Raw genomic sequence first — 15,912 nt, 5'->3', positions numbered from 1 at the left:
ATTGTAGTTAATAAAGGTGGGTAATGTTTATTTATCGTATCGAAATGTAATGTGATGTGTTTCTTCTTATTTGCATTATCAGTTACGAAGAGGTGACACCCCTGACTGCTGTTACGACAATGATTAAACTTTATATGAAAGTTGACGCGTTAGTTAAATGGAATTATCGCTGCAAAAGGGCCTTTTATTATTTAAATAGTCCGTTTACCTAAATGATTTATCGTTCCAGAGAAGTATTTATTTATGAGCTAAAGTCCTTATAAGTACACAACATTTATTTTCAAGACTTTAAGGTTTACAAAAGTAAAAATGTTGATCAAAAATAGCAACACAACGAACGGACATAATTTCAAGTATTTTCTAAGAAATACTGTTGTAAAGCAAAATATACTCTCGTGCCATTGTCAGCGCTTTCATCTGAGTAGAGTTAGGACGGGAATTCAATGAATAAGTAAATTTTATGCAATTCAATTTCTCATGTAGAAGCTGACACTATTGAACGGACGACTTATTTTGAACTTTCTGCCCTCGCCGCTCATTACAACAACCAAGTATTTTCTGTACCTAAGTTCTTACTGTTTCCAATTTAAATTGTATTTCATTATATTAAATACTTTAAACTGACTAATTAGTTCTGCCTTTGTTTCACAATTTCCAGCTGCTGTCGGTCTGTTATATTAATTAAAGTTTCCTTAGAGATTTTAAATATTTTCTGTGCCATATGCTTTTCATTTTAGACGTGTTATGGTCATTATTTAGATATTGTGTTATTGCCATGCCAGTTTTACAGATTTAGAAATTCAAAATTAATATTTGAACCAAAACCTACAAATTTTGCTGTGTAGCAAACCAGTTTTAACTCGTAGCAAAAACATTTTTTAATACAATCCTTGAAGAAATGTGTCCAAGATATAAAATAAAAATAAATGCATTTGTTTCGTTGAACACATCTCAAAATTACAAGGGCTTTCAAGTATAATAACATTATCTCGCAAAGACTGATGTCTCGTCATTTCAAAAACACTAGTCATAGAACGCAATGTTGTAGCGTTCAAGTATTCTGTCTTCTGTCAAGAAACCCTTGGCCTTAAGAGTTATTTGTAAAATAGTTCAAATGTTTAGTGTACACTAGCGATTTTGTGTGGGCTCCGAGACATCAGAATGTCTAACAAACATTTCTATTGAAAAACTTTACGGACGACCGAGCGTTTGTGAAGTTCGTCGACACTTAAGATGGAGCGTCACCCATCGGTCACACATTCACGAATAAATCTATGCAGCATTGCGCTGTTTAGGCTGAATCTGTATTCTTTTTTTAAACTTTGACATTTCACTGTATTGGTAGCACAATGTTAGTCGATGTTATTCGTACACAATGTGACGTAAATTCGAATTCAATAACTAATAAATAGGGATGATAAACTTGATCTGTTAGTAGTTATTATGAGTTTAAAAAATCTCTTGACAATGCTCAAAAAGCAGTTCAGATTTAGCTACCAAATGCTTTGTTATTTGTTGTAAAAGAAACTGTAGCCATTGTAAACTTAGATAATTTAATAAACTTTTAAAATAAATTCTAGTTGTCCTTTTTTGTGAAATCTACCCCTATTTTTGTAAAGAATGAAAGTTTATATGAAAAGGGAGCAGTGAAGGCGAAATATACTGCTATAAATAAGAGCTGGGCTTTTTCTTTAGACGGCAACAAATGCACTGGAATATACGTATAAAGTGAGTTTTTGGTCGCTCATCACAATCGAATCGAAATAAAGAAATGACGCTACTTCATCGCATTGTAAATAACTGATAGATCTTCTTTTTAACTCATTTTGAGTCATATCAGACACTATCAGCTAATATGTGATGGGACATCCAATAATATGAAATCGAAAATCGATATCTATTACTTCAATAACATTTTGTCAACGGCACGATTTTTTTGATGATTAGAAAAAAGTATGTATTAGCTTGATATTTTAGTACTTATTCTATGGACCGACCTCATCTAGATTTTTTTATAAATTTTGACGTTTCATTCATTTCACTTTATTTATATGGATTACAAAATTATTTTATTATCATTTTACCGCTACAGTTTTTGTTTTGCTGTTGTTTCATAAGATAGTTTGGCATTTGACAGCGATGCGATGTGAACCTCAAACTTTATGATATGAAACATCTGACGGTGCAACGTGCAGTGCCATCTGCAGCATTTTACGGATAGTTTCATAATATGTTTGTGGAAGTTTACAACTGAAATAAACGCTCTGTGTACAATATACACAATGTTTGACATAGTTTTGTATAGGTACTTCTTTTACTGTGTTAACTTTATGTTTTTATGGGTTTGTACATTAAGATCTTCTAGCAATTATTAGATATTTATTAAATTTTACTGCCTGTAGATGCATTTGCTACCATCCACATATGAAATAATTAATATCGCATTTATTTATCTACCTAAGTATTTAAAGAACCGACACAGTAGACAGGTTTATTAGACGACTGGTCCAGAAATTTCGTTGTGTAGGACATTTTTCTTTTTTCGTAACAAAGCATCAACGAGATTACCCACGACTTATTTATTGTTTAGCATATTTTATTTAGCCCACCCCTCTGTCTACGGCCCGACTCAAGTAAATTCGGGCTCACGTCTCCTATAAAAGTTCACAGGAAAATAAATACAAATAGAAAAACTTTGGCGACACTACAATCTTTGAGGTGGATTACACTAGGGCTGAATACTTTTCCTGATAACAATTGAACAGGAAAAAATCCTAATTTCCTTTTACGTGACGTCAACGTAAACTGATTGCGCTTAGTAATTTACACGTTCTGGGAAAATTGATAATGCACCTAGTGCTATTCCAATACCATCCAATTTCGCACGCGTCATTATGAACGATATTGCTAATAAGTACGCCTACATGCTAGTGTGTATTTTCCTAATTTGGTAGTTTTGATAATGTAGTAGTGTCGTGCCTCGGAAAGTACAGTGAAGCCGTTGGTCCTGCGCCTGACTTCTCTCCGATCGTGTCGGTCTGCCGTCCCATCAAGTTCTGAGAGTGAGGGAACAGAAAGTGCTGTGTTTGCGCACAAAATTATTTTAGTCTATTTAGTCTCTAATTATAAGTTTGAAATCGCCAATCACAAGCGTGGTGATTAATGCTCAATACTTCTCCGTGAGAGAAGAGTTTTTTCAGTAGTCAGCAGTGGTCGGTGGACGTATAGGCTGCTGATGTGCGAATTATTAGTTAGTCTTTGTTTATATGTTTAAAATCTTTTGATTAACTTATCCATTTAGGTAAATGTATTTCATCCCTTGTCGTTTACGCAAGCCACTTTAGACAATTACTCTGTCTACCTATGTTTAAGTAAACCCAAGCGACCTCAAACGTTGTTTGGTTAAAACAAGCTTCCATTGGGACATATTACTTTTCACATCACTTATGAAAAGTACAGAAGAAAGGAGGATACCGTAATTTTGTGAAAACCATTTATGACACCCAAAGGCGTCTAATCGAGCCGCATATACGAATATATTTTAGACTGAGAACTATGTATGAATTTGCTCTTTATTTTTGGTATATTACCATTGAAAATACAAGTGTAATGAATATGTTTATGAAGTCTAGTCTACCCAGCTAATTGTTATACAAAATTTACGTAAGTATTGAAGAGAAGAAAGACATTCTAGAATTATCTTTTGCGTCAGACTGCATTTATCTAAAAATGGAACTAAGTTTTTTGGATTGCATGAAGAATTGTTCCGAGCCGGTAATTCCCGGCAGCTACTCGCCTATTACACCAACTGTGCAGTTAATGTAAACTCTTGATTCAAACATTAGAAATTATTAATTTATGTACTTAGTAAAGTCATTAATTTGGAATTAAATAGAATTTATTGACGACAATTCCATCTGATCAATGGTTTTGGTTTGGCATTCAATATTGAAATAACATAATCGCATCAAAACTTCGCATAATCGAGATTAATTTGAACTAATTCAATATTAATCTTGTTTCGAAACAAATTAATTGGATCGAATATGAAATATCATCCCGTTTAATATTTGAGCACCGGGTGATATATCAAGGGAATTACCATAAACCAAATGAAAATATTGGTAAAAAAGTGTGCGGATTATAATCGTTCTTCGTGAACACGTTATCAAGGCAGCTGTCACCGAAGTGAAACATATTAAACGTTCTATGGCATGATAAATGTGCCGTGAGGTCGGTACACACGGGTTGTCTCGCGCCTCGCTTCGATCCTAATAAACGGCTAGAATGATTGACATTCGGGCCACCCGCCCTACTGTATCATCGCAGATATGCTGTGAAATCATTTTCAGCATCGCCTGTTTCGCAAAATAAATATTAGGTAAGGATAACATAGAATTTTTTCCCGCGACATTACGTCCTTTCAGCTTGCGTCAGAGCAACGTGTCGTTTTCCACTTTTTCTATATACTTTTCAGATATTTTTCTATCGGTAGGCGGGTGAGAACGAAAAGCGGTGAGTCAAGCTAATCGAAAAAAAATATCGACATTTGCAACCAATCTTTAACTGGACCGATAGCGGAGAGAGCAGGTAATCAATTTTTAATCCATTTTAAAGAAGTAAATATGCGTAAGCAGCACAACGCGACGTTGTAAACCAATGACATGTAATGTTTCCTTATACATACACGTTTTCAGGAAATGATTTGCACATATTCCCGAAATATTACACGCGTGTCTAATAACGCCTGCTTATTACACGTCATGTAATTTAATTTCTCCTTGCAAGAAAGAGGAAACCGAGAGTGATATGAAAATAGAAAACCCTTCTAATAAAAATTGGAAGTGAATGGTATCTAAAAGGATTGATGTTGGTTCCGAAACTATTTGAATTGCTGAGTAAAGTGAATGGTTGTAACATACTCTTAGGCACTTAGGCTTTGGGTACAATAGACCCTAAGGCTATCGATATCAGTCCTAATGGAGTATAGACGAGTTCCTGAGGGATCTATTACTGCAGACGTAAAAATCACCAGCACCCATCTCAGCAAGTAATATATTCTTGACGATCTCTTCCGCACTATCTGTATTTATCGACTATTATCTTTATATGTGACACTTACGACTATAAGAATTGAAATTTGGATGGGAAGCGGTAATGTAACCTTTTCAGATTTTCTGGAGGCTTATGGAAAAAATACGACGATAAGTCTGAAGACGGCAGCTTTACTTTGTAAGGAGCTTAAACAAGTATGGACTATAAAGGGTACCTATCTCAAATTCTTGGCCAAACCTTTTTAGAATATTTGGGTGCTAACTTTAGATACCTAGTTTTCAGGACAACAACCTCTTTGTATTTTCACTCGAAATTCTCGAAATACAAGTATTTAAAATGTGTAAGAGAAGCTGCGATATGTACGAAAATGAAGCAATGTTCTATCTAGACAGTGTGATGCATTTATCCTGCTACGATCGCAAAATTTCTCAACAGAAATAGAAATACTTCTAAGGACTTATTCGTATGTCATTTTACTTTAAGATTTAATATAAAGTCACTTACACTTCTCAAAGAGGACTGAGTGAACCCTCTCATGTATGGATGGAATTAGATAAATAAGAAGCATCTGCATTTTTATTCACTTTGCGTGATACATTTCAATCCGTTTGTGACATTAACTGCTTACATAGGTACCTCCAGATAACAAATAACGATAACAAAGTCGGAGCTTATGAAAAATGTTGTCATTTTTCTCCCAAGTAAGATGATCTCGTGTTGTCAAAGTTTGAGGAGCGTAGTGATTCACTCGAGTGTATTTACATGCGTAAAGAAAAATATTTGAACGTGGGAAATCGTAAAAGCGTCTACGGACCAAGGAGCACTGAACTATGTAGCGAATTACATCTCGAAAAAGGTTAGGACAGCATTATTTAAACATACATATACAAACACGCTTACAATTCGAGTACATTGTCGTTCATGACTTTAGACAAATCAGATGAAGAAAAGCTACTATTTAGTGCAAATATCTTCCAAATTAGACATAGGTACAGAGTATTTTAATACAATGGATTATTTACGTACCAATACGTCCTAAATACACGTCCTCTTCGCAAATAAAAAACACAGACGTAGCTGTAATCAATCACAACGACTCTCGAAATTGAGTAAAGTTTTTCGGGCATACAACGAACTTTGTAAATATTTGGGAAAGTCAAGGATCTCAAGGTAAACCCCTTCAGACTGTAAACAATGACACAAAAAGGTAAAAGAAAGTGGAAGTGGATGGATTAAAAACAATACGATTAACCCCTGCCTCCAAAGGGTAGAATTTGTGGCATCCTTTCATGCCGAGGAGGCCTATTGTCTAGCAGTGGCCTGTTCTGTCACAAGATGCTGATGATGATTTACATAGTATTGATAGTATAATATTTGAGGAGGTATGTTATGTATAAATCTCCCGACCGCTTTAAATCACGGTGGCCAGTGTATCTAATTAAACTAGCCCACTATGCAGGAGATATCATAATGCATAAGCCCATGTATGTGCGCAAACACAGGTCTCTAAACCCGATGGGTCAGCAGACTGAAACGGCAGGAGAAAGGTCAGACACGTGCAGGACCAACGGTTTTACGTGTTAACCATGCTACGGGGGTGAAACTCCGCTGAAATTCCTTTTGGTAATGGTAATTTTATTCAGAAAATGCCATTATCACTTTTTCACCGACCGGAATCGAACCCGCGACTCGTTGCACAGCAGCCGGTCACCCAATCACTGCGCCAACCGTGCAGTCAGTTGACTAAGTATGTATGATAGTATTGTCTAACGCTTTGGAAATATCGGCTCACTACTTTGTGTATGCAAACTATTCCGAGCGTATAACGAGATTGCAGCCTCAGCATGTAAACTGGAGAAAATTGGATGCCTCCAAAATCGATACAGCAAAAACTGATACACATTGTATGTACGAGTAATTAAAGATTGTTGTTTACTAAGCAAACAGTAGAAATTATTTTCACTAACCTTTTTCTAGATAAGATACATTGATAATATGAATAGATACGTATTATTAAGCACATATTTGAAAACTACTTCTCCAATAATTCAGTGTGGATAAATAAGTAATTTCTTATGTAAGGACATATTGTCATTGTAAGATGTTAACATATAGTCACTTTATTATATATTTTGGCGTGGACAAACAAACTTATACAGCAATGTAATGAGATATGTCTGAATAAAATGAGTGGACAGAGCGGCCATACTGTGTCTCGACGAGATCCTCAATGATGGGTCTGACGCAACAGTTATTACAAATAAACACTGGCAATATTTGGATCGCAATAAAATTGTTATTAGATTATTTACGATTTTGGGAATACAGCTCAATTACCCATAGCAAATCGATAATAATACGATAGTAGGATTGCAAACAAATCGGATGATATTAACATTTGGTCGCTTATTTGTAGAGGAAGCTTATGAAAGGACTTAGTCTTAATAAGTTCGTCTGGGCAAATATTTATGTTACGACGGTTGAATAACAGAATAATAAAGGACATAGCATTATCTGAATGCTAATTTAATAAATCACGATGCGTCACGGTAATCCAGAAAAGAGCCGTATATAAAAATATGGAGAGGAAAACAATCCGTCTATTATTTTCTCACATGACCCTCGTTAACATCTTGACCTTCCCGATATTTCATTGGACCAGAAATATGACGTACAATGATTTATTTTATTTGTAACAGATATCTACGGAGTAAAGGCTGAGGTAACATATTTATTTCTGCTACACGGGATTTTATGGTCTCTTGCCCGTTCAAGGGCCGAGGGTTAAAATGTTTTATGTACGGCAAGGGCATCTGGATGAATTTCGATCAGAAGTTGTGAAGTGTTGAAGTATTCGTTTATATCGAAGCCTTTTAGTAATTCTATCTGAATTTTATGAGTGACCATATGTACCTAAAATTAAACAAATTATGCACCTGATTAAGAACATCTTTAAAGTACACATCATAAAAATGAATAAGTACTATATATATTTTGTCACATTGTTTTATATACCTGCTTGCATGCGAGTCTCCGGACCAAATCGTTTGACGGTCTCGACGGCGAGTACAGCGGAGGCCTGATGCAGTCCGTGTGCGAGAATCTGCGCGAGAGTGGCAGCGGCGGCCACGCCCCAGCCCCACCCTCCCTCGGGGTAGTAGTGGCGGGTGAGTGTCAGAAGCTGGCGCGGGTCGAGTTTGGCCTGTCGCGTGGGCGCAGCGCCGCTCGCCGCCTCCAACACCAGCGGCAGCGACCTCGTGCGCAGCAGCGGCGCGCCGCCCGACGACCATGACTCTTCCATCAATGCGCGCGCGCATCATGCGCCGCACGCATCACCGCCGCTCCGCACTTACACCGTCACGCTCTCTCATGTCCGGACACACATCACTTGTCAACCACTTTTTATCAGAACCGAATTTATTTCAGCGGGTTAAAAAGGAAACCTTGAAAAATTGCGTGTGTTTAATTTAAATATTTCCAAATTAGAAATGGGAAAGATCAAATTAAACACGGAAACAGAAGACCGTTGGGCATTGTGTCTGGAGGATCACCATTTGACAAACTTGATTGATGGCTTTGTTTTGTTATTTCGTATTTAGTAGTAATTGATTGATTGGTTTACGAGGAGGATACAATTAACTCTCTTCCTAGACAAACACTCTCAAGTTAGGTATACTATTTAAGTTACCTACTATTAATATAAATTCAAATAAAAGTAACATCACCATAACTTATAAAAGACTTAAGTATTTTTTTTAATAAAACTTCTAATTTTTATAAGAATAGTTTTTACATAAATCTAAACGTGTTGTAAAACAGTAAATTCATCGCTAAAGTTATAAAAAAATATAACTCCACCGAGGCTGGTAAGAAAATTATTATCTTTATATTTTTGATTCAGAGATCAAATAAAAGAATTCATACAAATAAATGATATCAGTACATTAATTTGAAAAAAATCATAGAAGTTTTTGGCTACAATATTTATTTTGGAGTAGGTACGTAATTGGAATTAATATCTTATCCTAAACAATTGAGTAGTCTTGTAATAAAGCCTATGTGGAAATATAGAAAAATAATCTTTTATCGTTAATTGAGCATAATAAGTTCATTTAAGATTAATTAAGTCAAGGATGACAATTATTAAGTTGCCAGAAATCGGTTTGATTTATGTCTCAGCACAAGAAAAGGTACTTAAACTTTTTACTTTCAATACTTAATTACGAAGAAGATTCCCGTTCATTCGAAGAATATTATAAAAACTTGTTATTAAGTGAAATATTAAAATTAATGTCAAACAACTGAATAAGATTCGAAAAGACAGATGACATGAGCGGGACTCTGTTAATTAAATCAACGGGTATTGTGCAGTAAATGCACGAAAGGAGTCATCAATACCAAACTTTATAATTGTAATTTTTAGGTTAAATGAGTACAGAGACTACACTTGTCAGAACCGGAGCTGCGCACTACTTAGCGTGTTTATCGGGGCTCCGGCTAGAAAAGCAGGAGTAGGAACGGAGTGGTTTTTAGTCAGAAAGAGTCTTTACACTCTCTCCGCCTCGACCAAGGCAACCAAGATTGGATGATTTTCACCCTATAAAAAAAAACACTTGTCAGAAGTGATTTCAATGTATCTTGCCACAGGTCTATAGGAAGAAATTCCAATACTTTAATTTTATGTATTTTCTGGTATCCTTTGTGTTTATATGTGTACAAATAAATAATAAATAAATAAATATCCAAAGACTTTCTGGTAAGCGATAAAAGTAAACACGATTCAAAGCTTCTTAAACCGAAAAATCCAGGGAGATAAATGTTCCGTGTAATAACATAACATGTTACAGTATTTGTCGATTAAATGGGACGGAAACTGTGAAAGGATATTTGATAGGCTTCGACTGCGGCCAACATTCCCACCGGTACGGATAAGATAAGGTGCTTGTTTGTGCTTCCCAATTTATTGCCAAACATTACCGAGACATGCGTAACTAAGTATTCGGCTCCCTCACCGTTGTTTTTGATCATTTGCTTGATGTTTTGGAACACTTATGTTGAGTTATGCACACAGTTTCCCTATATTTTATTAACCGACTTCCCAAAAAGGAGGAGGTTCTCAATTCGGTCGGTATTTTTTTTTCTGTCATAATATCAAATCAAGCTTTTTTATACAAGTCACATGTTATAGAAGGGTAAAGCTATTATCATATATCTGCATAATTAAAGATTCCCAGTGCTATCAATGAAAACCAAAAAGCCGCACACACACCCAAGACATTTTGCTTGGAGATCACACCAACCAGTCGAGAAACAAAACAGTCATTCAAATACGATCTTTAGTTAAAAACTCGCACCATTTCCAGAGAAACTCGGTCGTCCATTATTTAAACTTACACCAGCTTGTACTGTGGTCTGACGTTGATGGAATGCAAATTAAAGATCTCTCCTAAACTCAGTTTAACTCCCTTTGATTTTCAGAGGTCACTTTAGAGGCTTTCAAAGGGTGAATCAATTACTCGTGGAGTACCCGTCCCATACTCGAGTCGGTTCTGATGTGTGTTGATAATTGTCATTCGGTCCTGTTCAGTTACCAACACTTAAATCTCAGTATAGGTACTTATTGCTTCCTATTTAGATATGTATTTGAAATTACTATACCAAGGATGAGGATCTTATCGATTAATAATTAGTAAAAAATACAATTTAACAAAAAGACAACACGATTTTACTTGTAGCTTACCACTCATCGCTCAAGACTAAAATTGCGAGCAAATATCGTTTCTGTGATTCTGGGTTATTGATACGCTATATACAAACGACAACTATATAATGTATATAGGAAATCGGATAAACAAGCTCATAAAACATGATCTTGTTATATTTCCTGACGAGGGTGCGAATATCTTCACGACGATGACCTTCAGGCCCTTGATGTTTCCTACCACTTTTTGTATATTTTTATTTCTTGGCGTTTTTTATCATTTTTCATAGATATCTCGGGAGCTATCATATTTCTTTGTCAATGTGCTAAGGTTACCTATACACCATTTCTCAAAATAATAGGGTATGTCAGCGATTGGCAGCGTTTCGTACCGAGTAGTGAGTCCGAATCAAGAAAACACGAAGTACGCTAATTAAATATGGTGTATCGCAGTAAAATTTTATGGCACTTACTTTTAATGGGGAATATTATTGGCTACTAACGTGCACGTCCTTACAAATCAATAACAGATGAAGTTATACGAGCAGTTAAGCCGTATCCTATTAACATGACTAGAGACGGCATTAATAGCCGAGTCTCGTTTGTATCTAATAGAATGATGGGCCATCTGGGGCTTGTATAATTGTATTGTGTAGTTTCACCACACAACACTGCGGCCAACACAACACAATACGACCACAATACAATACACTCGTATAAATACATTAATACAGACTTCGTATAGACAAATGGTCCAAATTATGGGACGAACTTCCTCCTTCTGTTTTCATTTGGAATCCTTTTTAATTACGTGATAATTTTCCCAGCTGTCATGAAATTACGTTTTAAAAATATATTCCCAATGAAATTTTCTCTATAAATCTTCTGGTTTTATCCCAGGGATCTGACTGAGACGTGGAATAAATTAGAAAGAATTTTAAATCTCGTTTATGTAGATCGATCCGGGTTTATTAGTCGGCTAATAGATTAATTGGAATACAATGGACACGTTTTAGTAGAAAGCGGAGCGGGAGGATTACAAGAGTACACGGTTACAATAAGTTTGTTACAACTGTCTTTGTATAGGTGCGTTGGTTTGTACGTGTGTATGCATTAAAAGTGAGTTAACATCATTCAAAATACGAGCGCCGTTAATATTAGTTCCACTTACGTCAATATGATTAAAAGACGTCTGCAACAATGCTAAATATTAAATAATATCTCTGCAATGTCGCAACGAATGAAATCTGTATAACTGCTTGAAATGGAAGCAATTGTGAAATTTTTGGCCTTTAAGCGGTTGTCAGTTATGAAGCCTGGGACCCTTTAAAAAGCTTTTTATGAGCACTAACAGCACTTCACTTGTTTTTGATTACTCCCTGTTTCGTTACGGGCCCTTATTAAGCGATCTGTCCAGACATTTTCACTGCCGCTTTTTTGCATCGTTCTTTTAAATTTAATTTTTGATAACGACTCGTTTTTAATTTAATAAATTTCGGTATGGTTGTATACAATAATCATTATATCGTTAATGTATATAAATACATTAGGTACGCTGAATATATGATTATAAATATACGAATAAAAGCTGACACTATAATTCACATGAAATTATGCAATGTTTGAGTTATGTTATGGCTTTATAGATTTAATTTCGGGATACTTTACGTCCACCGCAATCTGCGTAGGGATGTAAATTATGAAGATGGTTCGCATATAAATAATGGATAGGCCATTAACGTGTCGTGCAGTGATTGTTACAGATTTGTACCTCGTCGTAGCGACGTATAAATGAACTATTTAGTTAATTAACGCCACTATTCGGACGCACATTAATGTCACTTTTACATCCACATAATTCTTTCCAAACCATTTCAGTCTTGTAAATTATATTTGGAACAAAAGGAAAGGAAGTTTGGTTTGCGTTCATGCAAAGTGTATGAGTTATGTCGCCCTCGTTTGTATGATATTATAACATAAAAATATCTAACGCGTCGATTAAAGGAACTGTGACCAAGCATTTTGTAAACGGGTATTATTTATGAGTATGGTTTCCTTCTGAAAATAATATGTGATGTCGTTTTGATTTTTAATTGTATTTTTAATCCAGTTTAGTTTATGTCTTATGAAATGGAACTTTCGAAATAAATAAGTATAACTATGTAAACCATGAACTAAGTAGATAATTTTGTAAAATTACATAGTTTACAATCGCTTTAAGCATGATTGTAGAAAATTGGTTTGATTATTGGTGGATGATAAGTAGGCACGTACGGTTGTTGTAAATACTTAAGTGCAATGTCTTGTCTATTATCCCCCAAAGGCTTAGATAGAAGTAAAGACGTTAACACGTTAGGTAATTACTTTGTATTAACAATTTTGATTTCAAGTACGAGATAAAAAAATACTACAAATCGAGTATTTTAGAGAAGGCTCTAAGTTTCGCGACTCGCATCATAAACTCAAATAAATTGGACGGCTCTAGTGTTTGTTTCTCTACATTTGAAACTTAGTAAAGTTAAAACATTTAATTTAAACTTTAATGTTGAACTAACAATCATTAAACATACTGCAGTCCCTTCTCATTATAGAAGTTTAACACCTGCAAAACATGTATATGCGAAAACCTTTTGTTGGACGAGCTCTATAAACAAATATGTATGTCAAGGCTTCGTCTACAAAATACACAGTATAAACAGTTAATGTCGAGGGTCCTGGACCGTTGTCCTTTACTGCTGATGGGAGATATATAGAGAGGGGCCGTATGACGGGCACTTGATACACTTTACTGTCATATAAATGTTGTAATAGCTTCTGCAGTGTTGATTACTTCGCTTCCTTGTATCGCTGTACTTAATCTTTGATGTGATTTCTTTGTTTATTGATGTTTTTTTCCTGAGTTTTCTTTTTATTAATGCATGTATCATGCAGGTATAGACAAACCAGTTACGTTCCCGTGTTGTCAACAAAGACGAAAAATCAGTCAACTAACGAGGCTGGAAAATGGTCATGCGGAAGATGTAGACATTAGATTGTTAATGTTGTTGACATTATCTGTTAAGTTTGAAGACATTCTTAAACGATAATCTTAAACCGCAGTTGTTTCTACAGTATGAAAGTTTTATTCAAACCGAACGAAAAAATTTATTCATTGTTAAACCAATACCTCTTAAATTCCATCTTTATTCCATTCCATTCAAAATTCGAACGAAGGACACGACGCCTCGCAACGCCTATTTGATCAGTTTAGCGCGCCCTAGCGAAATGCAGATTCACGACTGCAGCACAATTGGACAGTGCACTTGTGGTAAGTGTTGTCTAAATGAATATTAATGACAACAGGGTTACCATTCATCATGGGTGAGGGGCGTTGATTGCCGGCGACAGGAACTCGCTAGGATGCTCGCTGGGACCGTAACACATGCATCTGGGTCAACCCAACTACATCTGACGTGACATTCGCCTAACTCTGTTTGACTGCACGTCTCTTTTGGCTCCCTACTAAGTTCATTAACATTCGTTATGCATAAATTCATAGGAATTAGAGCCTGGTGAATGGTAATTTGCGGTAATGCAAGGACTTATGAATTGAAGTTACAGTTAGTTGTACATGCACCTCTTCTTACCCCATTAAGAAATTACTTGAGGAAGGATTAATTTTTGTCTCATATGGGTTATACAGAAACTATAGAAATGTCTTAAATATCCTTCTTATAAATTTGAAACAAAATGCTCTTTACTTTAAGAAGACTTGTATTAAAATGTTATCACAAAGAGTCAAATTTTAGAATTGTCTGATAACTAAGGACTTGAGGATTGTACATAAATGTTTCCCACAAGAAAACTTGCAAACTCTAATTTGAGTTTCCAGTCTTGTAATCTTTTAAATAGGCGTGCCGCCAACAATGTCTCTCAGGTAAAAAGCTATCAAGCCAACTAAAACAAATAAAACGGAGGTAGAAATCTTGATACTTCTAAGGTACTACAGAAAGTTTTCATTCGTTTTATGTATTAGAAAAATACTACCTACTTTAGATTATCCGCAGATCTTTATTATTAGGAATGCTTACAATTATTAGATTTTTTTGTAGAAGAAAAAATATGTTTGTTCAAGATCAGATTTAATTAGTTAGATCTTTGTTTAATCTCAGGTACTTATCGAAACATCGTATTGTTAAGCTGTTACTCTACGCTTCGCCTCGCAGTTTACAAGTTTGAATGGAAACGGTTAATTTATGTCTAAGTAATTGTATTAACACTTCGAGTTCGTATGAACATTCGTGAGGCGAGATTTAGAACAATCGCGCGACTCCATCAATCATAAAGCTTTTAAACGTCTCAAGTTTGACGGTTCCACATTACTTATTCAAGTTCTAGACGTACGATTAATACCGTGTTATTACAACCAGCCCCGCGCCACCAAATTTAGCAATACTTTATACGTTACGCGTATTTATTACGACTTTATAATCTGCCAGATAAAAATGCACTTTCGGACAATTTATTCGGTGAGCACTAGCCGTTAAAGGAAGGCCGAGAGTCGTCCGGCGGCGGCGGCGTCCCACCGTGCACCTCAACCAGGAATGCTCGGATCATACATATTTTAATATCATCTTTTTATGTCAATGCGACAATGAATACGATACGCTGGATACGATTGTAAAAATATCGTAAATAATTGCCGCACTCGCTGATACATTTATAAGATAACAAAAACCTTCGCAAGCAGATTAAGCTGAGGTAATCCTCAGCCGCGACATAATAATAACCGTATAAAATGAAAAGATATAAAAATGTGGAAAATTGGGTGAAATGTTATGAAGTAGAAAATTATGACACGGTAGTAAAGTTTTAGGTAATAACAAGGGAGACAAGCGATCCCGTCAAGTGGTTCAACGACTGTTATACTTATACGTCAGCCCATATCGGACGATCGATCTATAGTAAAGACAGGTTACGGTACATCACAACGAGAGCAAAAAGTGATAGAATAAGCCGTAAATACAATGGAACATTTATTACATACCAATACGATCATCATTATTAGTGATTCTTTATCGCTGCGGAGGCTTCCATCGGCAGTATATCACGCACAGACAGTACTGTGACAGAACTGGATTGTAGACCATCGAACAATACTCTACACTGCCGACCGT

General features: G+C 35.6%; 1 protein-coding gene across 4 annotated transcripts in view; it reads right to left on the bottom strand.

Moving 5' to 3' along the window:
• Positions 1-15,912, bottom strand: part of LOC118275998 (monocarboxylate transporter 10) — a 111,315-nt gene that overhangs the window by 9,572 nt on the left and 85,831 nt on the right. For 3 of the 4 annotated variants that reach the window (XM_050707274.1, XM_050707273.1, XM_050707275.1), the window contains exon 2: positions 8,071-8,498. The exons of the other annotated variant lie outside the window; for it this stretch is intronic. In XM_050707274.1, the coding sequence (XP_050563231.1) occupies positions 8,071-8,356 (286 nt within the window). In that variant the 5' untranslated portion in view covers positions 8,357-8,498. The remainder of the gene's footprint in view (positions 1-8,070; positions 8,499-15,912) is intronic. 4 annotated transcript variants of the gene reach the window in all.

The sequence above is a fragment of the Spodoptera frugiperda genome, chromosome 31 (genome assembly GCF_023101765.2).
Source record: "Spodoptera frugiperda isolate SF20-4 chromosome 31, AGI-APGP_CSIRO_Sfru_2.0, whole genome shotgun sequence".
Lineage (NCBI taxonomy): Eukaryota > Metazoa > Arthropoda > Insecta > Lepidoptera > Noctuidae > Spodoptera > Spodoptera frugiperda.
This window is presented reverse-complemented; position numbering and strand designations above follow the sequence as displayed.